This window comes from Ambystoma mexicanum, chromosome 2p (genome assembly GCF_040938575.1).
Source record: "Ambystoma mexicanum isolate Mex_15411 chromosome 2p, UKY_AmexF1_1, whole genome shotgun sequence".
In the NCBI taxonomy this organism is placed as follows: Eukaryota; Metazoa; Chordata; class Amphibia; order Caudata; family Ambystomatidae; genus Ambystoma; species Ambystoma mexicanum.
Window position 1 is genome coordinate 1,336,261,523 of NC_090923.1, and position 24,875 is coordinate 1,336,286,397.

The 24,875-nt window shown below is 47.0% G+C and overlaps 1 protein-coding gene across 2 annotated transcripts in view; it reads left to right on the plus strand.

The window, feature by feature from the left end:
• The window catches only part of GRAP (GRB2 related adaptor protein), a 716,059-nt gene that overhangs the window by 47,715 nt on the left and 643,469 nt on the right, over nucleotides 1-24,875 (plus strand). For both annotated transcript variants that reach the window (XM_069645680.1, XM_069645679.1), the window contains exon 2: nucleotides 16,794-16,891. In XM_069645680.1, coding sequence (XP_069501781.1) covers nucleotides 16,803-16,891 — 89 coding nt within the window. In that variant the 5' untranslated portion in view covers nucleotides 16,794-16,802. The remainder of the gene's footprint in view (nucleotides 1-16,793; nucleotides 16,892-24,875) is intronic.

The following is a 24,875-nucleotide window of genomic DNA, read 5'->3' on the forward strand; positions in this document are numbered from 1 at the left end:
TGATAATCATGAGAGGATACAACTTAGATCCACTGGCCCTGATGGTTCCATCAATCAAAAACAAAAGTCTCCTTTTTAAATCTGACTGGATCCGGAACAGAGATAAGGCTATGAATTATTTTACTTTTTTATCATCTTAAATATGAAATAAGAGCTTTTAGCACTCTGCCTCCTTATCTCACACAGCATCCATCCAGAAAACATAGATTTGATATGTTACGTATTAAATTAAATTTACTCCCAACGAAAGAAGTTGCTGATGAAAGAAAGTGCATTCCTCGCTCGGACAGAGTTTGTAGGTACTGTGCAGCGAGCGCTGAAACTCTTTTTCACTTTATTATAGAATGCCTTGTCTTGGAAGATTTACGCCTTCACCTCCTCAACCGCTTTATGCGCGCGTGACAATTGTCTCTTAAATACTGAGTGGTTCTGGGCCAGGATTTTAAATAGCAATGAACTTCCGTTAGACATCTCCACTAAAAAATGTATTACCCTTGTAGTGCACTAATCAAATTGCTGTATCCGCACTATATCACGTGTATTAATGCGATTTACTTTCTTTTTTAGCATCATGTGCTGTGAATTTTTAAAATGACTCAATTACACTGTTTTTGTATTCTGTTTCTACTCCTCCTCCCCTCTCAATCGCTTTTCTTTCTCGACGTGCCCAAACTGCCCTGTGCTCAACTGCACTGTTGCTCGTTCTCACTCCTTGCTCCAAACCACTGGAAAACTCGTCGTCTGTCTTTTCACTCCTCTACCTCTTTGCCTTTATTTTACTCTCATCTAAAGTCCTACTGCTTTCTTCTCTTCCCTAATGAGAAAACCGTTGTATTGTCCAATTTATGGAGTACTGCTATTTTGTATAACACTCAGGCATAAACATTCTATACTATAAATAGATACAAATGAGTATTCTCACATGGTAGAGGAGGGACATTATTTGTGAAGCCAGCAAGGAGATGATGTTTCTTACTGAGGCATGGCTTCTTTTACAGGCATTAAGGGCAAAGTCAACCAGAAGAGTGTTTTTACATGGTGGGGATGTCACAGATTTGGCCAGCCAGAAATAATATGTTTTCTTCCTGTCGCATGGATTGGTAACTGTCATTAAAGGCAAAACCAACAAGAGTATGTTCTTACGTTGGAATCCAGGCATATATTGGCAGAGCCAGCATGAACATGTTTCCTCGTGGTATCATTATCCCACATAATATTGCTGGCCATGCAGAGAGATAGCTAGTACATTTGGGTGCCCTGGGACAGGCATTATACCCATGTTTCTATACTGGGTGAAAGATTAAAGGTTGGATTAAAAACCATACGTATGAGCGTGGTGTGCCCCTGCAGCAGCATGATCATCATGCGCATTGCACATGAGTGGTGGTCCAGCTTGGCCCGAAGTGTGGTGGTTCAGCCGTGCTTTATTGAGGAGATTGGAGGGGTGACCGCAGCATGGCTCACTGGAGGGCCCGCCACATTCTTTGGTGCACCACTGACGTGAGGACATTAACACACTTAAAAAGGCAGGAATCATTTTAGGGAAGACTTAGAACCAATTGTGGACAAGCAACCAAGGCCTGTTGCTACTTCCAAAGAGCTATCAGTGGGGCTGACTGCGCCGGCTGTCTCAGAAGAGCCACAACACTGAACAATGATAGACGGAAGGTTCACACTGGGCCACCATCCAGACCATCTATTTTGAAAAACATGCAGATAATAATTGGTCCCATCCACAAAGGTAGGGTGACCAGATTTCCAAAATGAAAAACGGGACAACCAACAACATAAAAGAGGGACTACTCCATCGCAGCCCACCAATTAGCGCCCCTCCCCCAACACGCCCCCACAACCACCACCCAATCATATTTCCAGCACTTCTCCTTTTTATGAACTGTATATGATCTCATTTGTGCAGTTTTGTCTGTGAATCTTGCCATGTTAATTCAAAACAAGCGTTTGCTCTAATTGATATTACATGGCTGCTGTACAACCATTTCCAAGTCAGTCTCTGTGGCAAAGTCAGTAAGTGTTGTGACTTGTACCTGAAAAGTTGTGGGTTCGAGCCAATCCTCCAGCTCCAACATTCTGAACGTGTTGTGAAAAATAACTACAATTTTAATTACCATAGCCGCCCAGCTATGCAAACCCCGGACTGGGTTTCTAAAATGAAAAAAACTCCTGGGACCCCGGGACAGAGGGTGATTTCCCCGGACTGTCCCGGGAAAACCGGGATGTCTGGTCACCCTACAAAAAGGGGCAGTCCAGTCTGGACCTACTATGCCACACCCCTTCTGCACGCGACCCTAAGCATTCCAAAACATATTTCATAGGAAGAGGTGCTACCCACCTCCTGCATATCGGGAAGCCAGCTGTTTCTAGGTGACTACCTAAGAATGACTGCTGGGAGGGACGGGGCACAATTAAAACTTAAGCAAATCCACCTGGATCAGGAAATGGAACTCGGAGTTTCCGCTCTAAGGCTCCCCGGGAACCTACTTCCCTAGCAAGCACTCTGAGGACCCTCAGAACCATGCAGGCGAAAAAAGCGACAGGCTCCTTCTGGAAAGTCTGCAGGTTCTTCATTGCTTCTTTGTTATACTATTGTGTCACCTCCCTTCCCCTAGAGAGTCTTACATCCAGGAGTCCATTTCTACTCACCCTAACCCAGTGGTCTTCAAACTTTTTTGGCCAGGGCCCCCCTGAGCAAAATTTGGGCAGGTCGGGACCCCCCAGAAATGCCAAATGGACAGTATATATTGCGCGCCGTCACCTGCTCCCATCAAAGTCGCTGGGCTCCCTCATCCCACTCCTACCCAGTCGCTGGTCTCTCCCCACCCCATCACACACCCAGGGCTCTCCCCACTCTGCTCCCATCACTATCCCATGGTTCCCGCCCATTGTGCTCCCACCATAGTCCCTCGGTTCCCCCATCCCGTTCCCAACACAGTCTGAGGGCCAGTGGCGGCTGGTGAATCTTTTTTAAGTGGAGGGGCATTAAGGGGAGGTTCGGGGGGGTTTCCCCCTGTGAATTATTTTTTAAATAATAGGTTAAAATGTTGCATTGTAGAGCATACTTTTAACAAAAAATGGGTAAATAGCCAAACAGTTTGCAATTGTTGCTGGGAGTCCAGGGGGCAGGCATTGATATTTTATTTCTATCGCGCTCATACACAAGTGTTTCAGAGCGTGACAAGGCAAGGGAGGGGAACAGAGGAGAATAAAACAGCGATCTTACTAGGCCCAGTGATATTGAGAACGCGCAAGTGTGAGGGGAAAAGTGCATGGAAGGGGGGAGAAGTGGAAAGTGCGAAGCAGAGGAGAAACAGATAAATAACAATAAATAAATAATAAAGGCAACAAACAGTGGTAGTGCAGCCAGCAATTTGCAAGTGCTACGTTTAAGGCAGCAGACAGGGTAGGTCTGATAAGTGCAGGAAGAAAGATGGTTCTCCTCAAGTTTTAGAGTGGCAGGGCGCTGTTCCAGAGGGAGGCCCCAGCCGAAGACGGAGATCTACCCCCAGCTCGTTTCTTTGATAAACGACTGACCCTGAGGGAGTTGGAGGTAGAGGAGTGAAGAGCTCGAGAGGGGAGGTATTTGCGGAGGAATAGCTGAAGGTATTTTGGACCCAGGCCCCAGAAAGCCTTGTCGACAAGGCAGAGGGTTTTGAATGATAGATGTCCGGTAAAAAGATACCATCCCTGTCCCCTGGGCCCCACTGGTCCTAACACAATGAACATGATTATGTGTATATGCAAGGCGCTGCACATTCATACAGCAATCACTCTATCATTCACATGAGCATCCATCACCATACACTCACTCATAACGCATCCATACACATGTTTAAATAAAAACAATGAACATAAACGTACCTTCTGCATTGGCCTGTGTGTGGGTGCTGAAACGGCCTGCTCCAGCTGCTCTGTCCGTATGTGCGAAGAGGCGCAGGAGCTCCCCCTCGGACATACAGACATGCAGTGCCCCAGCCAGCATTTCCAATGAGCTATGCAATGCTGGCGAAGCAAAACGCCCCAGCACTTGCATGGCTCAGTGAGCATGTGCGGCTGGGGAACTAAACTGAACTGTCAAAGGGAAACAGTGTTTCCCTTTGACAGTTCAGCCAGCCCAGGAGCACTCCATTAGCTGGATAAAGCAGCTGAGGGAGTGCTCACTGTTTCACTGGGCTGGCTCCTTAGCTCCTCCATAATGGGTGAGGGGCCACTGGGTGGGCGCCTCTTGCCATTATGGATGAGCCGCCAGGCTCGGACAGGCCTATAGGGCAATGCCTGTACCAAAAATGTAAAATGCTAGTTTGGGCCAATCAAAATGGGCCACCATTTTGGCCAATGTGGACCATTTTGATGAGTTACTTAACTATGCAGTTAGTAATGTTGACCATTGTTGCTGAATATATCACAATTTACTTACATTTTAACACAAAGCACCCCTTTGGGTACTATTGAAACAGTGGGCTTCATAACTACTCTGGCGGTAGCTGTGCCGGTAAAACCGGCACGGCTGCCACTGGAGTTGCATCCGGGTCTGGCACCCGCGAATGGGCAATTACTAGGTCATGCCGAGTTAGGCGGACATGATAATTGCCCTTTCGAAGGTGCCGGTAGATCCCCATTCCCATTTGAGCCCCATATGGCTCAAATGGGAATGGGGAGCTCGGATGCACCGGCACCGTTAATAACGGTGCCGGTGCATCCGACGAGCTGAGGTCAGACCTGGCGGGGGCTGTCAAGCACCCACGAGCACAACTCTTACTATGGCAGAACGGTAGCAACGGTGCCGGTAGCTTACCAGCACCGTTGTTACTGGTCCGCCATAGTAGTAATGAGGCCCAGTCTGTGACTATAGGAATGAATATCCATTTACAACTGTGGGCCACTTTTTCATTGTTGCCTGAGACAGTTTCATGCTTCAGCCCGCCCATGTGGGCCACCCCTGCCCATTTCTTCCAATCTAAAAAAAAAAAAAAAAAAAAAAAAAATCTTTTTTCATGCTGAGCTCTCAGGGCCCCCCTGGGATGCACCCGCGGACCCCTAGGGGGTCGCGACCCACAGTTTGAATACCACTGCCCTAACCAAAGGTGATGCTTTTGGCTTCCACCCAGGCCAACCCCTTTTTCAAGCCCTGCAATCCAGCACGTTGGCCACTGTTCCTTCTTTTTTCACGCTTGACTCTATCTTTGAACCCACACACCTCCTCAACTCCTTTCCCTGAATGTGAAATGTATCAATTGGGGTCAGACACACACTCCTTCTTCCACCTCCTCTGACTGGCTTTGACTTGAACATTGGTCTCCAATTGACAAATGTCTGCTCCATACACTCCTATTGGTAGTTTGGGACCTCGGGTGGTGCAATGATAGTCTATGGCCCATGTTGACCTATGGATATCAATGTTAAAACCCGCGGCTCGGGAACATAGTTTCAATAGCAGTTTGAGAACAACCTGGTGGTGGCTAAAGACTGGACACTAACTACCATAAAACCAGTCTAAGTAGCTTGAAATGTCTCCGGCCAAAACGGAATGATTGACAGTTAAAGCCAATTATCGCCCAAGGGGCAGCACCTTCTGGCCTGAATGATTTGGGACATGTCTAGTCGCGAAAACCCATGTGAAAATCTTAGTATTTTATTTCATTCCGAACTGTCATTGACACAGCCAGCAACATCAGTGTATCGATCTGCTTTTTCAGCTCAGAAACTTGAGAAATGTTTGCCCTCCTAACTTCCCTTTCACAAAGCCATAATCAATGCACTTGTCTCCTTTTGTCTTTGACTTTAGGAATAGTGCATACCTTGGGTTATCATCTAATAATACAGCTCGGTTGCTGCGAGTGCAAAATTTGGCAGCCATTTTACTGCTTGGACTCAGGAAAAATGATGACATCTCCCTGGGCATTGCACACGCATGGCAATGGCTGCTTACTAACCAAGCAGCCATTTTAAAAGGATGCACTTGATTCCTAAATCTGTACCCATAAAGCATGACTCCTTTATGTAATGTTATGCTAGTAATTCGAATTTTGTGACTATTTAAATATTTGTAAAACAACGCCATTATCAGCCTTACAGGTCTCTCAAATTACACCATTCTTGTGCTCTAACCACTTCTAAGTTCATTAAAGGAAGGAGTGGTGGCCCTACTTTCCCATTCATGGCATCCAAATTATCAACTGTTCCTTTGCTCACTATAACAAAGGAGTACAATCTACTATCATTTAGGAAAACTATGAAAACAATCCTATACTCTGCTATTGATGATACATCTTTAGTTAACTGACAATTTCCCACTCTTAGCCTGTATTTTAGCCGAATCTTGCAGGCTTAGATGTTGTCCTGTCAAGCGCCAACATGTAGTGTAGTGGACATATGTACTTTATAACCCTCGTACAAATACAATTTCTCCTATCTTATACTGTCTTAAAAGTATGTTCAAACTAGGTCAAACTTTCTCCAAAGTTTTCTAACTTTTGTATCATTTGAAAGTGTTTTACATTAGTGTCGGAAAATCACATTTGAGATGGTTATTATTATTTTTTTTATATATTTATTACGTGCCACATACCCATAGGCCTCAGAGCACACATGAAAAACAGACAGAAACGAGACAACAAAGGTCATTTGTCAGAGAAGTCAGATGAGGTATGTGCCGGGCCTCAAGGGTGGATCACAAAAAAAGCCAAGAAGACGTGAAAGGGAGCACCGGGACCTGGGAAGAAGTTTGCTACAAAAACATAAGGACTAGAATATAGCCTGTTGGGGGTAAGATGCAGGGATATATGCGGGCAGAGGGGGGCAAAAATACCCACGGTTCACAGAAGGAGACCATGTCGAGAACCTGGACAATGGATCCAGGGACAGTTACAAGTTGGGGGGGTATAACCAGTTTGGGGGGTGGCAAGATCCTACAGGATGAAGGCTCAGCCATTCAGAGGAAGCAGGGGCTGCCGGGGCAACAGAGGGAAGACATTGACGAGAGGGGATGTATAAGCTAATTTCATGGAATGTAAGGGGACTGAACAGCCCTAATAAGAGGGCCACAATGCTGAGGGAAATTGAAAAAGAGGGGCCTGTAATAATGTGCCTGCAGGAAAGGCACTTGACAAAATTTGATGAGGGACGCCTGCAGAGTAGGAACTACCCAATGCAATAACATGCCACTGCAGGGACTACGCAGGCTGGGGAGGTGATCCTACTACATAGAACTGTGCGAATGGAAGGGGTTAGGGTAAAACGATACGGAGGGGAGGTATATGATGGTCTAAGGGAGACTAGGGGGCCAGAAATATACATTGGGGTCAGTATATGCCACTGCTCAGGGGCAGGTAGGGTTCTTTGACAGGTTTCTGGAGGAACTAAGTAAGTTTGGGAGGGGGAAATAATTGTATCCGGGGACTTTAACCTAGCAGCGGATCCTGGGCGTGATAGGTCAGGAGGTCTGAGGGGACACCTGCGACAGGGAATGTCCAGTCACTTGTTAAAGAGGCGCCAAGAAGAAGGGGTCAATGATGTATGGAGGAAGTACCACCCACAAGGGAAGGACTACTCCTTCTACTCGCACGTCCAAAGGACATTCTCGCGTATAGACTACATTTGGGAAACACGAGGAGTAGTCCAAACAACTAGTAGAATACAGATTGGAAGCATCACAATATCCGACCATACAATGGTCTCATTAGAATGGGAGGGAGGGAATGCGCGGTGAGGGACAGGGGGATGGAGATTAGAAGGATACATTATTAGAGACCGGGAAGTGAGGCAACAAACGCAGAATGAGATACGCACATTTGTGGAGGAAGGGGGGAGGAGGGTAAGTGCCCGGGGGAGGGATGGGATGGATTTAGGCAACACATCAAAGAGCACTTCATAAGGGTCGCAAAGGAGAAGCGTGAGGAAAGGAGGGAAGCAGAGGGGAGACTAGAGAAAAAGATACAGGAGTTAGAGAGGATGCATAAGGAGAAGGGAACAAATGAAGTGGCCATCTCCCTCGAGGCAAACTTTGAGAGTGTAAACTGTCATGGTAGAACTCACCTTGTCAGTTTTCATGAGGTACTGCCCCCTCCCCTTTGGTTCTCCATTTCCTAGACCCGCTTTGGCTACAATGGGCATCTAAGCCCATTATTCGGGTGATATTGGGATTCCGAAGGGCCCACAAAAGGACACGTGACCATTTAGCAAACCCTCGATAAGAAACAAAGACGTTCAATATAAATTGAATACACCACATGATTCGCCTCCCACAGGAGTTCAGTAGTCGGCCTCAGTGATAGGAGCACAGAAGAACTTGGCCAAACTTGCTCTGCTACTCAATGCAAGGAAGCCCATTAATCAAATCTGGCTCTCCAATAAGGTAAGTGACCAATAGTGGGCAACACAGCACCAAATCCAATCAGACCAAATACTTGCTAGAGACCTTTGCCATGAACCTACCCAGCAACAGCCGGCAGTAACACGTCTTGGAAACCACGTGTTCTAGGAGGAAGAGCATGAAACAGTCCCTAGATAGACATTTTACAGCTTCGCCTTCAGCAAGACACAGCTTTAGAAAACTTTTAAAGGAGGTACCCATAGAAGGTTCGTCTTTCAACTTTTCAAAACACATGACCGTGGCATGAAACCACAGGCAAAAACACACACCAAATACAGATTGAGTTGCCACAGACAACTAACGGCACATATTTAGATCATGACCTGTGGGTGCCCAGAATCTTCCCAAAGTGTGGCCTAGCAGATGTGGAGATTGAAAGGCACGCTCTCCTACAGTGCCCCCCGTACAAATGCATTGTGCCGACACCACTCTGTAGCCAAACCCAAGACACACTGAGAAAAGTGGAAAAGACACAATTCCAAGGGCAGTCGTCGCATAATTTATCACCATTTCCCTGCAGCTCTATTTTGGTCGCTGGGCCTCCCGTACTTGCTGACAGTGAGCTATGAACTCATGGAAGGTGTTAGTGGTCAGGGAAACCCAGCCCGAGGTAACTGCCTCTTTTCATTAATAAACTTTTATCTTCGTTTTATTTTATTTTTGCACCTGTTTTGTTTTTTGTGACACAGGGAGTGTACTTTTTCTGTACACATTTAACCTCCTTTTTGTTGGATTTTTTTTCATAAAACGAGAAAAATCCCTCATGTGGTCTTGTGCGTAGAAACAGATCATGTCAGGTATATAAAAGAACGATATAAGAACGTTATAAAAGAACGATTATAATTAAGCAATATGACCCGAGCGGCGGGGGCATTACCGACTCAGGTAATGCCCCATGGCCCATAGTTATAGGCCCGAGCGAAGCCCCCGTCACAAGGGTCATATTGCTTTTAGTACCCCGGCCCGCATTATGTGCGTGACCGGGGCACTAAAAGCATTTTTTTTTCTGTCCCGAAAAGCCGCAGTGTTTCGGGACAGGAAAAAAAAAAAACACCAAGAAAATTGGCACCGGGAAAGGGAAAACGGGAGTCCGTTTTCCCTTTCCATGGCGGCCATCGGGAGCAGACGCTCTGGGAACACAAGTGTTCCCAGCGCGTCCGCTTCCGAAAAAAAAGCAGAAGGTAAGTAGGGTTGGGAGGGCGGAAGGCAGGGGAAGGTTGAAAAAAAAAACAAAAAAAAAAAACGTACCTACGTCCCTGCTAGGGGACGATGCAAGCCTCCAGCCGTGTGTCTCCACACTGCTGGAGCCTGCAATCGTTCGCCAGCGGGGACTCAGCAACAAAAAGGTAAGTGGGGCAGGGAGGGCAGGGAGGAGGGCGGGAGGGAGGGAGGTAGTGAGGGTAGGAAAAAGAAAAAAAAAACCTTACCAGAGTCCCCGGCAGGGGTGAAGGCAGCCTCTCACCGTGGGGAGGCTCAGAGCGGGGATGGCCACGCTTCGAGCCTCCTCGTTAGCTGAGGGGCTGTCACGCCCCCCCGCCGCGGACAAAGGCCGTGGAATCCCGACAGATGGATTCCCGGCCTGGTAATGACTCAGCGAGGGCCAATCAGAATGGCTCCTACATTCTGATTGCGCCCTCGCCGGGTACTAATTATAATTACAGACTCCTTCACTCTTTCTACTTCCTCTATTCCCTTTTCTTTGATGTTTTTCCTGGGTCTGTCTGTGTTCTCTGTTCATCTCGCAACAAGATGCATGTGTAATGAAAACTTGTCCCAAAGTAACTCTTTGCACTGCCAAAGAGACACACCCGATGTTTGATGAGAAAACTTTCTTTCCTACATTTTGACGTAGATTTCCCTGGAGTTGCTTCCGTTCCTGGTTGAATATGCGTGGGAATGAGCATCCGGTGTTACTATAGCGCTTCACGCTGCATTGCTCCTGCTTCTAAGAGCACCAATAAAAGTTATTATGCACACCCACATTAATGGTGCTCAATGTATCCACCCTAGGAATTGGGCCTCTTCTATCCTGTTGGTACCCACACTTGCGGCAAGGCCCTGCATCAGAGGAAAGTGCTTAGCATTTGAACTATCCTCCCTAAGCATAATTTCTAGGCCAGCCTTTCTAGGACTGAACTATCTTAGGACACTATGCAATCTGGGCTGAATTGTGTTGCCTGCATCCTGTTCTACATAGACTTCAAAATTGGAAATGGAAAGTAGGTTTGTACTGAAGGCCAGCTGCGTAAAAGGCATAGCCTTTGCCACTGATGAAGCTCTCTTGGACCCAGACCCATCACAGTTGGAACATTCCAACAAACAAGGAGGAAGGGGGGAAAAAGTATTTATACTGCTCAACCAAACTGGCCCCCTGATTTAGGTAAACCTATACATAATATACAACAGGTTTGGTGAACCGTGTGTTGACAGAGACATCTACCTCCCACTGCAGTAAGCCTCAGTGGAAGGTTATAACAACCCTAAATGTTATTAGCTGAATATATTGGGAAATTAAACAGCAGACTTACCACTTTACCATACAAAATAGGAAAAATATTAACATATCAATTTTATTTTTGCACTTAACAATAATTAAAAGTCACTGATTAACAGGACAAAGTACCTTCAAAGGTTATTACAATTCATCGACACAATACGATAAAAATTGCTAAAATGAAAACAATGCAAGAAAAAGCACACAGGGATAGAAAGTGTAAATGCACACCCAATCTCTTTTCAAGTTCCTTCTCCTAGTTTACAGAGCTATCAATGGCTCCTCAGTACTGGTCTGATTGTATCTCAGTTTACTCACCATCTTGTTCCCTCCGAACCTCCTGACCACTCAACCTCAATGACCCATAGCCTCCCTGTGCCGCCTCTCGCTTCTGCTCTCTCAACCCTTCTCGCCCTGCTCCACTGGAACCCACTGGCCATAACAATGAAAGCCAGCCCAACTCTGGATCTCTTCAAGCCATGCCTTGAACTTCGCTTACTTGCTAAAGAGGGTGCCCACCCCATCGCCTCTCCTCCATCCTCCCTACCCGATTCCACCACTGCCTCCAGTGACGCGTAATTATGTAATTCTGTATATTTAATTATTATTCCCCTTTAGTTTGAAGCACTTTCCCCTTTCGATTGTTATTTTTGTATTTGACTTGTTTCCTTATTTACATTTTTATTCTGTTTGGTTTGTTCTGTCCCCGTTATATGTCCTAATTGTTTACACCATCATAAACGTGCTCACTACTTGTTCTCATCTTTATGCTATTGTACAGGCACCGTTCGTGGGACTGCTTCAGACATCTGTAATGTGTAATTGTAAGTCATTTCTATTTGAAATTGACATCCTTGTCTTTCACATAGAGGGGACCGTGGTCTGAAGCAGGTCACTTTATAGCTTCAGCATTGCTTATTTTTGCATCAAAACTTGTACGGACAAAGGCTGCTGTTTTTTTGAGCAGTGGCTGTCAGGAAGGAGGTTGCCGATAAGTCCCCTATCATCACGGAAGGGTAGAAAAGAACATTGGTCTGATTAGGATCAGTTTTTACTTTTACTCTGTATTTCCAGGGGCGGGGTAGGCCTGCAAAACGTGGCGGTACATCGCAATAGATGTTTGAGATATTAAATTCCGTGATGTTGGGGTGGGCGTACACGGGGGAGAATTCAATGCACTTTGTCTGACGTTACATTAGTCTTACAGTAACTGCACTTTGGCTTATTGTATATTCAAAGGACAGTTGCATCAGATGAACCCCTACTTTCATACACTAGAATCTGCCCACTGTCATTAATGCTTACACATGACCTTTTTTGGTGTATACCCTGTAATTCTAAATATTTATTTTACGGGGCGGGTTAATTCCTATAATCGTTTCTGCTATTAAATTAATTTGTACCCTTTCTCCAAAGCTTTTAAAGATAAGCAGCAAATATATTTTGGACTATTGTGTTCATGGCCATGGCAGCCTACTTTTTAAGACCATTTCTTTACTTTATTGACTTATATTACGCACCACTGACCCGGAGACTTAAGAGTGCCGAACCCACACACACATAACAGAAGGAAGAAAGCGTCTGCCAGGCCTGAGAGGGCCAAACAAAGCCGATATCGGCATATATAGACCAATGCATGGATGGAAATTAACATTCTAACTAAACAGGAATGTCTTTAGTTTCTTTCTATAGACAGGTGTAGAAATGTCCTCTCTAAAACTCAAGGGAATTGTGTTCCATGCAGCCGGGGCAGCAGTGAAAAAACCTCCCTTCTTGACCTGCGACAGTCTACAGGCACAAGTTTTTAGTTGTACAGAGTTGTTTGATCTCAAGTTATGCATATTAGCTTTTCATGCCAATTCTTCCTTCCTTAATAATAACTTGTTATTAATATAGTGCTTTACATAGAAACATTGTGTATACAATATTAGGACCTAATCGAAATTGGCACTCATTTAATCGACCTCGGAAAGATGAAAGGCTGAGTGGACCTTGCCAGGACTCGGACCTGAGACCTACATATCACAGCAGTGAACGCTCAAACACACTGAGCTTTCTTGCCAGCATTAAAGGACACAGCCTATGCAAGTGGTGACCCAGTCAATCAAGCTTTTCATTATAGATAGGATAGGCTGACCACCTCTCGAGCCCCTTATGCATCCATACAATTCTTCCACATGTCACTTTATACATCCTTTTCATTCACGGGTTCACATATTACTAGCTTTCTTCCATTTATTTTCTCTTTTCCTCCTTCCTCTTCCTGTTTTTTTTTCTCCCAGCTGCCTTTCCTTATTTTCATTTTCCCCAGCAGTCTATGGTCTGGCGATCCTGGGGCGGGGTCACAATATGCCCTGAAGCTCGGACAAGGGTAGGGTCCTTGACACCGCTATGGTGGTGATTTGATGCAGTATTTATATCGAACTGTAATGAACGTATGGCTAATACCAGTTATCTGGCCTTTAAATATCATATAGGTCTGGCCATTCTCAAAGACAGCCTGAGAAGTGGACATGTACTGAATGTACCTTTGACATATCTGATGAATGTGCATGCTATCGCATGCTATATCCATTTTACATGTGCACGTAAATCATAGCAGAACCCTCGACTGTAAACAGTTGCCCTTGGCGTAGAAGGAGTGATTTGATCTAGCCCCTGTTCCACCTTCAGTACTTGGCCTTATAGACTGCGGCTGAGTCCCATGAAACATTCATTTGATCCAGCTGTGACAAAGACACTGCAGCCGAAAACTCACCACACTAATCTTGCCCTGGGAGGATAGCTCAGTTCGCCTTGAAAGCAAGAAGACACAAAGCAACACAGGTTCAATCCTCGGGTCTGTGCTTCGAAACCTCAGGGTTTTGTAAGAACGTTATAAATACGCAACTGAACCAAAAAAAACAATTACGCAACTAAAAAACAAACAATTCCTGTAACAGCGCCTCGATGTCCGCGGGCTGTATGGGTGCTTTAAAAATGCAAATAATAACAAATTCACTGATAATAATTGAACAGTTCCTTGAAACTATAAATGCCACTTGCAGGCAATGTAATGCTCTTTTTAGTTAATGCTGGTCAGGCTACCTGCTGCCGAAGGGCCATTCACTGCCACCGCGATTATAAGCCATAAAAGTTGCAGTAAGGCACTACGCACATATCAAGTAACATCAAACCGTATAACAATATGCTACTGAAACTATGTATTTTAAATGTGAAGATTTTAAAGTTATAACATGTTCCAATGTAATGGTATGTCAATAGCTTTTTGGTTCTGGGGCAATGACTATTGGAGTGGTCTCTAAGTGTAACAAAGATTTTCGGGGCATCGAATGTGTTTCTATGGCAGCAGAGGGGCATCCTTATGCATGGCTGTCTTCACCGTCAGACTAGCCTGCTGTGCCTGGGGTACAGTGCTCAAAGGTCTCGCGCACAGGGATCTGTGCTCTGCTGCCTCTCTATAGCACCCATGCACCTGCCATATTCTGCACATGCACTAAGCCCAACCATCGCATGTTCACAATGGGAGAGCCAACTGACCCCTCAGGATGTGGTCAATATTCACATGTATTGGCCTACTATGCAATGGGCTCTTTTCAATGTCTGGTAATGGGCAGCGAAAGTAGAGACGGTTGTGCCATGGACTGTACTTTCACGTGCTAGTAGCACTACTGACCATGCACTCAAGTAATGGCCCCTCGTACTGCACTTATCTGGTCAGATAGCACAGCGAGCTAAGTGCTCGCCCCTGATATATGTATGCAGCCTGCTACGGCAGGTTTGTATCCCGGCAGGGTCAACTCAGCCTTTCATCCTACCGAGATCGATAAAATGGATAATAATGTCTTGTTTGTTTGTTTATTTATTTGTAGGGTGCACCAAACCCTTAGGTAGCTGGGCGCACAACATCACAAGAATACTTAAAGCTTAGATACAGGTATAGACAGGTACCTGTCTTCTGTTATTTGAGCGCTCAGAGACCTATGGGTGTGTAGCGCTATATAAGAAATGCATTTTTCATTACTCTTGCCCACGACCAGCGCCCATAAGTGGGCTGCTGACCAGTAACTGAAATCAATGACCACATTTTGCTTAGCAGAATCCCAATCTCAGATCTTTCCCCTTATCCCGACGTCCTTCTGTTTCCCTATCATTGCTCGAGATCCCAGTGGTCAATACTGGGAATGCCGAACGCCCAGCGTTTGCCTCTACTTTGCTCGCGCCTCTCGGAGTTGGCTTGTTTTAGCTCTTTTTATTTAAAGACCATTAGACAAACTTAAAATGCCAACACTGTTGGCACATGCCACCTTCCTTTCTCTCTGCACCCACTCCTCACCTACCTATGCCGAAACCCCCTTTCACATTCCCCCAACACTCTGCCATCCCATAGAAGAGCCAGGTATCTCTGAAGGCATCTGCATTCACCTCACTTTCCCTCCAACCCCCATCGATCCTGTTTCCGCACCACCCGGTGGCATGCCGAGCACCCTGAAAGCCCCTCAACCAAGCCCGGGAGCATGCTGTGGTGGCCAACCACCTCCAACCTATCATGCATCATGCTTCATGATTCGGGCAAGTCAGTGGCCTGTCTGACCAGGATGGTAAGCTTTGCCCGCCAATAGGATTCTGTCTTAGGACACGTTTTGGAGTTCTGTTTTTTTTTTGAGTAATTATGATGAGCATGTCGGCCAACATGTGCAATCCCCAATAAGTAGCATTCATTATTGAACCTCCAGTCAATAATGCTACAATGAAACAGCAACTGCAGTGTTCATTTGTCCTCTTATACCCAGAAGATCTATTTATTTATTTATTTATTTATTTATTTATTTATTTATTTATTTATGACATTTGTGTAGCACCCAGACCAAAAGGTATCACAGCGTCTGTACAGGCATGTGATGCGCGAACAAGTAAGGCCAATAAGTACAGGCATATCCGAAGAGATACATGGGTCAGAAGACAAAGCCTGGCAGTACTGTAGGCCCTACCAGTGCGGCCACTTTTGGAGTACTCTCTTGAATGTAGCATAGGAGGGTTACTTCCTGATGATCGGTGGTAGGGAATTCCAAAGGGTAGGTGGGATAACAATGAAGCTCTTGCCACCTGCTTTGATGGGTTTGAATCGACCTACACCTGCAGTTATTTGACCACCTATCCAGCCAGTAGGACTCTATAGGAAGGGTGCAGGAATGGAGAAGTGGGTGAAAGGGAAGCTGGCGGGCAATGCTTTTCCGTTCAGTTTGAGGGCAGATCCTGATGTGTCTGAGCACTTGCCTCTCCCCACTGCGCCTGTTGGCCTGATGCCTGGAAATGAGATCTTAAAATCTAAGTAGCTTACCAGATACCAAGCATTATGATTGGCTGAACCATGCATTTGATGATCTTAATATAGCATTATTCACCGTGGGGCAAGTCAATAACTCTAGAAATAATGCATGTCCCATGTGTTCAGGGTTATTCAACTGCAGGTGTTCGCTTAGTCTTCAGCTTGATTGTCCACCCCCCCCTGTTCCTGTTGCCACCAATTTTTCAAAGCTTTAGCCAATTTTAGCACACATATTGGCATCCAAACCTATTGGTTTTATCTCACCCCGGATGCATATAAAAGCACTTCCGGCTCGTGGGTAATCCGGCAATCAGTGGGAAGAACACCTCCCTGCAGATCTTTCCAAATGCAGTTGGCACAGGGGTTCCCTAACACATGGCACTTGAAAGGCTAATTGCTGTACCTTTTTCCAAACATTAGGGGGCAGACAGCGCTTGTAGAGCAATTCATGTATGACCTAAGGCACAATATTCGATGAATTACTGCAGAGCAAGAGACTGGATTGCTAAACACAATTTGTCAGGCAAATTTTTCCGCAGTGTACACCATCCATTGAGTAACCAACACTTTTGTTTGTTACTCAGATACTCAACATGGAAGATGACCAGAACTGGTACAAAGCGGAGCTGATGGGATACGAGGGCTTCATCCCAAAGAACTACATCAAGGTCAAACCGCACCCGTAAGTCTCTTCAGATGGCTTCCATTTATTTCCCACCTCATGAGTGACTACCTACCCTACTTTTATCCCCGTTACTTGCATGTATTTGCCACACTCTGTTTTAACTCTCTGTAAACTTGTTGGCCTTTTTCTTCGAATTCTGCAACGTTTCCAACAATTTTGTTATTTACTGTTTTCCTTTTGAGTATTGTAACCAAAAAAGTGACGGGTGGAAGGTTTTGAATTAATCTGAACCACTGGCATTGCTCTGGGCAACCTTCCACACCACCGTTTTTTAGCCCATCTACGCCATTGGAAAAGGGGTCCAGTCATATGCAAATCAGTCAGGTACTGCCACCAATGGGAGCAGCCCAGCCCGAAATATGTTTTGGCCTTGTTGGAGCTCATCAGTGAGGTGCAGCTTGGTTGCCTATGGTGCAGTGAGCAAATAAGTGTAATTTAGCCATGACCATCTAAGTCAAAAGGCACATGATTCTCCAGACAATGTAAACATTTGTAAGGAATGTTTCGAAAGTAACTGAACTTGAGGTACATTGCGAAAGACCTTTATGAGTCAGCCATCTTGTGCTCTAAAGGCCCCTCAGTGGAATATATTGTGTGCAAATACATGTAATCAAACTCTTAAGTAGTTTCCCCTGGCTGGTTAGTTTGCCTTCTGAAAGTCAAACTACACTTTTGTAGATAGAATACTGAGTCCTACTATTAGAAAGCAATTATGCAAAACAAACTTCAATTCTGAATATCAAACAAAACACATTACACACCTGACAACAGCGGCTTCTTTGAGGAGGCAACATGTTCATGGCCGCCACAAAAATAATAGAAATATTGATTGTGGCGCACCAGCCACCCGGGGTCCCAATTTGATCATGGTATGATAAGTTGCAGGCTTGTAGCATTTTTTTTTAGATACGGTTATCTGCTGATCGGCCTGTTAATTGAACCACTGTGCATGTGTTTATTGATTAATCGAGGTTTAATTTGCCTGTCAAACAGTCAAGCAGACGCCAGAGAATTGGCGGGTAAAAAGCATGACATGGACTTGGTCTTCAGTCAAGTCATCAATATTCTGAGCTTTTGGGATTACTAAATTACTCCATGCCACAAGGGAAACCATGACCCTGTCCTGGGCTTTCATTTCTCTATCAACTATTTTCTGGGAGTTATACTGTTGGATGAGAACAATTGAATACAATGGAGTGAAGCTAGTAAATGCAAAGATGAGGAATTGAGTATAATGTACTTGGTGACATGTAGACACCAAGTAACTCTACCTGGGGCCCTTTCTATTATCACCAAATTCTCATTGGTTCCTCCTTAAACATTCAGGCCTGTATTACATGAACTTTGGACCACTGCCGTATAGTTATGCATGACATTTGCGTGACGGCTATTTCCAAACGAGTGCACCATTGTACTGTATCGCGGCAAAGTTGATGTAAATTGGCTCTGTAATTTGTACGAAATATATGGTGTGTGACGTATATCCTTGTAACATTAAAAGTATCTCAAGAGTACTTTCCTTTGTGATTACTGTGAGACATCCAACATGCACATTTCACCTCAGAATTTTGATAATGTTCTGAAAATAGGAGCTAAAAGCATTTTTTTTTAGTATATTTATGCAGCTGAAGAAGGGTAAAACAAAGTGATGAGGGCACAAAAATGTGTCACTTATTCTGATAAATAAATGTTATTCTGTATGTTTTTGGAAATATGCATATTTGAACCCAGCTAGTAAATCGTGGTCAGTTCACATTATGCCTAGTTAGAAAATGATTGACAATTTCAAGCATAGCCACTTGCCACTTCATTACCAGTTCATAGTATGCCCAGTCATCAAATTAGATTCTACTCACTCAGTAGAGAATTGCTAGTTTCCATTATACCCAGCTAGTAACTCGTTGCCAGTTCACATTATGCCAAGATAGAACATCATTGTCAATTTTAAGCATAGCCAGTTGCCACTTCATTTCCAGCTCATAGTATGCCCATTCATCAAATTAGATTCTACTCATTCAGTACATAATTGTGAGTTTCCATTATAGCCAGTTGTGAAATCATGATCTGTTTGCTGTACACACACGTCGCACATCCTTCATAGTTTACGTGATAGCCACTTTAAATAAATTTCCACTTTCCATTATGTCCTATATGTCCGGTTTCTATAATTTCACGATGATAGATAATTGGCCAGACTTAAAAGCCCTCTCCCAGCAGGCTTCTGTCAGCCCACCCGCATCGGTGTGCGGGGGCCGGCCGCCGTTGCGGCCGTAACGTAGTGACGTCCAGGACGTGATGTCAGGGGAAGGGGAGGGACGGGAAGGGAGTTCGGCAGTTGCCACCATGTTCTAATAAAGAGAAGTTGTGTGTATACCCGGCTCCCGCGTGTGATTGCAGCTAGGCCTGGCGCGCTGCGTAATCCTCATGCTGAGGCTTTACAATGGCGACGAAGGCGTACGGCCCACCAGTGCCGTGTTGAGGTCCGCAACCGTGCAGTTCAGCGCGTCGGCGCGCCTCGAATACGTTCAACAGCTGGGAGCTACCGGCATCCGACTGCAGCGGGGAGAGAAGCGCTCCGGACCACGTCGTGAGCCCCCCCGGACTGCAGGTCAGCACACGCAACACGGCGCAGCCCACAAGCCGCCGGAAAACAAAGGAAAGGAGGGGCGCAGAGAACAAGTGCCCGCTCCTCTACATAACTCCCGGCGTGACATCCAAGCAGTCCGAGAACGTGGGAAGGGAGAGGCGCGCATACTAAGCGCCCGCTCCACACCCACTCGACAGCTCCACACGAACTGCCAGCCAAAAGGGGAACACAGGCGCATGGAATAAGCGCCCGCCCCCAGAAAGTTACAGGCCCCAAGGCGACACTGGGAGGGGCATACCACACGGGCAGGCACAGCCCCAACACATGGGCACGGGGACAAGCTCACCGTCAGAGGCATTTCGGCCAGTACAAAGATATTTAAGATGTCGGACTCCGCAAGCACGCCTGCTTCATCCTCGGGAGGGGCAGGCACCGCAGCAGCCTCGCCAGGAGGAGCAGATGGAAATCAAGGCAACAATCTGCCCACTCACACTGAAGGAGGAGCAGCACAGGTGATGCACATGCCAAACCCCTTCGAAATAAGAGACACATCAAATTTAGGACCCCGATGGACCATATGGCTCAGAGACTTCAAATTCTACACGAGAGCAATAGGGCTAACTGATGACGCAAGATTGAAGAACACGCTGTTCATGGCAGTTGGGCCAGCGGTGAGGGACATCGCCGGAGAGCTACTCAACGTCGCCGGAGAGCTACTCACAGTCACATATGGCGAACTCCATGCCAAATTATCTGAATACTTCGTCCCACACACGAACGTCGATTATGAACGTCACGTATTCCACACGACCAGGCAAGAAAAGGGTGAATCCGTAGACAATTTCGTCATGCGCCTGCGCATATAACTAAAGCACTGTGAATTCCACAAATATTCAAACGAAGAAGCACTCAGATTGCAAGTGATCGCGGGATGCCTCTCGCAACCTTTTCGCAAACAACTCCTGCAGAAACAAAGGTCACTTGAAGAAATCCTACCACTGGCTCGCATGGAGGCCGCCGTAGACTCGCAACTGGACAATCTGGGGAAAGTCTCCATACAACAGCCAGGAGAACACACGGAATCTGTTAACAAACTCCACACAAACCCCAGTCAGGGAGGTAAGCGCACAGAAGCCACCTGTTACAAGTGCGGATATGAATATCCACACGCCAGGGAGTGCCCAGCCCTGGGACAACAATGCGCGGCATGCGGTGGCATGGACCACTACAGGGCCATGTGCAAGAACGCCCCAGTGCATGCACAAGGCAGACCCCGAACACAAGAGAGGCGCCGATACAGCGACAGAGCCCGTCCAGGTCCAGAGGTGAGAGCGACCGGAAATCGTCAAAAAGAGAAGACAGCAGTAGATCCAGCCACTAATCCCGGGATGACAGACGCTTGTCGGAGGACACGCGGCGCTCCCACAGAAGACGTTATGTACGATATATAGAAACGCGATCCCCACCAGCAGCGACACCCCGTCCTCAGGAGATGATCAGAGGAAGAAGGGCTACGTGTGGGCCGTCAAGACCAACACGGCAGCCACACAGCACAGCCCTATACTCACGTTAAACGTAAACAACACGCTGGTGAAGTTCCTCATAGACACCGGAGCCACTGTGAATATCATCAATGAACAAACCTATGAAGCACTGACTCCACCACCCAAAATCAAGAAAGCCAAGATAGACATATACCCGTACGGATCCACGACTCCCCTACCGTGCAAAGGCACAATCACGGTGTGGTGCACCCACAAAGACCACTCCGCGAGAATCCCGCTACATATCCTCAAAACGGAAGCTGACAGCGGCTGCATCCTAAGCTTCAGGACCGCAGTGGAAATGGGCCTGGTACACATTCTCTATCAGCTAATGGCTCATAAGTACTTCGCCAAACCGGAGATGATTGAACAGACCTTCCCCAAACTATTCCACGGCCTAGGAAAGCTAAAACACCAGAAAGTACACCTACACATAAACCCACTCATTAAACCGGTAGCCCAACACTACCGTGGGATCCCATTTAACATTCAAAGACAAGTGGAAGAAGAACTTGACAAGCTGATCAAGATGGACGTTATTGAACCAGTATCGGGCCCACCCCCTGGGTCTCACCCATCGTCCCTGTCCCCAAGAAGGCGCCGGACGGGTCCATCCGTCTGTGCGTTGACATGCGCAGAGCAAACACCGCCATCGAGAGAGAGAGACACCAGGTGCCCAGGATCACAGACATGATCCATCTCTTACACGGATCAAGAGTTTTCTCAAAACTGGACCTGACGAAAGGGTATCACCAGATCGAAATCAAAGCCGAATCCCGATACATCACCACTTTCGTTACCCACCTTGGGTTATTTCAATACAAAAGACTCAGTTTTGGCATTTCGTCAGCTGCTGAAATCTTCCAAGAAGAGATTCATAAAGTAATTCGGCACATCCCAAACTGTCTGAACTATTCAGACGACGTCCTGGTATATGGCAAAACGCAGGAAGAACACGACAGGGCGCTCCACAAAGTGTGTCAGGCGATGGAAGAGGCCGGCCTCACACTAAACAAAGCGAAGTGTGAATTTTCCAAGGGATCCCTGAGATTTTTCGGTCACATATTCTCAGGGAAAGGCATGAGGCCGGACCCAGAAAAAGTAGAAGCTCTGAACACTGCCACCCCACTCCCCCGTGAACACAACAGATCTGCGCTCGTTCCTGGGCCTAGCTAGCTATTGCTCCAGATACCTGAAGGACTATGCCGCAGTCAGCAACCCCCTTCGACTGCTCACCCGCAAGGACACACCGTTCGTCTGGTCGAAGGAGTGTCAAGAGGTGTTTGAAGCCATTCGGAGCGCCATTTCACAGGCAGAGGATATGGCGTACTTTGACGCCCGCCAAGACACCGAGGTGATTGTAGACGCCAGCCTGGTAGGCCTCGGTGCCATCCTGACACAAAAAGATCCGGAAGAACCACGAAATGTTCACATAGTTGCATACGCCAGCAGGAGTCTAACAACCACAGAATAGGCATACTCCCAGGCGGAAAAGGAGAGTTGGGCCGTAGTATGGGCCTGTGAGTACTTTCATTTGTTCCTCTTCGACAAGAAATTCACAATAGTCACGGATCACCAGGCTCTCCTGACCATCTATGGAAATCCTAAAGCCACCATGCCACCAAGGATAGCCCGATGGGGCCTGAGGCTGCAAGACTACCAATTCACGGTAAAACATCAGCCCGGGAAGGAGAACAATCCAGCCGACTATCTTTCCTGTCACCCCGCGACATCCACGGCGTCTCAACCCTCCATCGCAGACGCCTACATCAACTACGTCATTCACCACCTACAACCACTGCCCATAGGATGGGCAGAAATAGCAGCTCAGTCGGAATCGGATCCTGCACTACGCATCGTTAGACACTGCCTACTAACAGACAAGGAGGCCCTCATGAGGCAGCAAGCGAAGGCGGAAGCGGACGAAGTCAGGGAAGAGGTTAAAGGGCTACATCTAGTCCGTGACGAACTGACAGTGGTGGAGGACAAGGTACTACTAAAAGGGTGCAAAGTCGTCATTCCGAGGACACTCCGGGAGAGGACGATACACCTGGCCCATGAAGGACATCGCGGGGTAGTGCCCATGAAACAACTCCTCCGGCAGAAGGTGTGGTTCCCACAGCTCGACAGCCTAGTAGAAACCATTGTAGGGGGATGCCACATCTGCGCACAGGTAGCTCCGCTGCCACATCCAAATCCGCTACAAATGTCACCGCTTCCCAACAAAGTATGGGAGGAGCTAGCAGTGGACCTGTTCGGACCACTGAATGATGGCACGCACGTCGTGGTACTCATGGATGAACATTCGAGATACCCCGACGCCCAGATTGTGGAAAGTAGTGCAACATCAAGCGTTATTCCCGCCCTCGACCGGATGCTGTCAGCGAACGGGATCCCCAAAATTATAAAGTCGGACAACGGTCCCACCTTCATAAGTCACGAGTTTCAAAAGTTCGCAAGATACATGGGATTCCAACATCAACGGATAACACCTCGATGGCCTCAGGCAAATGGCATGGTCGACAGATTCATGACCAACGTCAAGAGAACACTACAGATCGCCCACATCCAAAACAAACCCTTCGAGCAGGCCCTCAATCAACTGCTCAGGGAGTACCGCCACACGCCACACAGCACCATAGGTATATGCCCGGCGGACCTGCTATTCCGGAGGCCGATCACCACAAGGCTACCCGAGGACCCAAGACCCGAGGGCACGACAAGTCTGGAACAAGAAGCAAGAGTCAATGACGAAAGGAACAAAGCGCAAATGAAGGAAGCAACGGACAGAAAGAGAAGGGCGAGAGAAAACCTCATGCAGCCAGGTGACGAAGTATGGCTCAGACAACCCAAAAACAGAAAAGAAGAAGCCACCTTCGCACCCACCCCTATCGTCATCACCCATAAGAAACGAACGATGGTCACAGCACAAAGAAGCGACTGCACGTCCATAACCCGAAATAGCTCACAGTTTAGGCGGGTAAGGCCCCACCACAGAGAGCGGTGGGAATGGGACGAAGACAGAGACGAGGTTGGTCCGCCGGAGGAACCCTACCATGGAGACGGCGAGGAGTCGGAGACAGAAAGGGACAGCGCAACCCCTGTCATAGACCGTGCGACACCGAGCAAGGCGGGACGCCCTCAGAGGAGCCACATCAAACCACTCCGCCTCATAGAAGAAATGGGGTAAGGAGATAGGAGCATCTCGCATGTTAAAAAGGGGGGAGATGTCAGCCCACCCGCATCGGTGTGCGGGGGCCGGCCGCCGTTGCGGCTGTAACGTAGTGACGTCCAGGACGTGACGTCAGGGGAAGGGGAGGGACGGGAAGGGAGTTCGGCAGTTGCCGCCATGTTCTAATAAAGAGAAGTTGTGTGCATACCCGGCTCCCGCGTGTGATTGCAGCTAGGCCTGTGCGCGCTGCGTAATCCTCATGCTCAGGCTTTACAGCTTCAGCCATAATAAAAAGGCATATGTTGCCTGCGCAGGTCTAGGGAATGGCCGAGCAGCAGAGACTCGGCCATAGGCTTGCAGGCTGCACTGGAAGGCCCAGATCACTGCAGCCAGCCCAAATGATACCAACAGACCCAAAGAAACGGGGCCATGCAACGGATTTGTGCTTCATGTGAATGACGTGGCGTTCCACAAGGGGGAATAAAGAAATGATATGGTTTGATAGGTTTTTTACAATACGCTTAATACTTAGAGGTTTTGAAGCGCGGACCCGGGGATCGAACCCGTGTTCCGTGTCATCTTGCTTTCAAGGCGAGCACGTTGCTCCTGAGCTATCCTCCCTAGATGTGCACTGGTCTTAATGTAACAGCCCTGACCGGATCGGTAGGACTTGTGGTG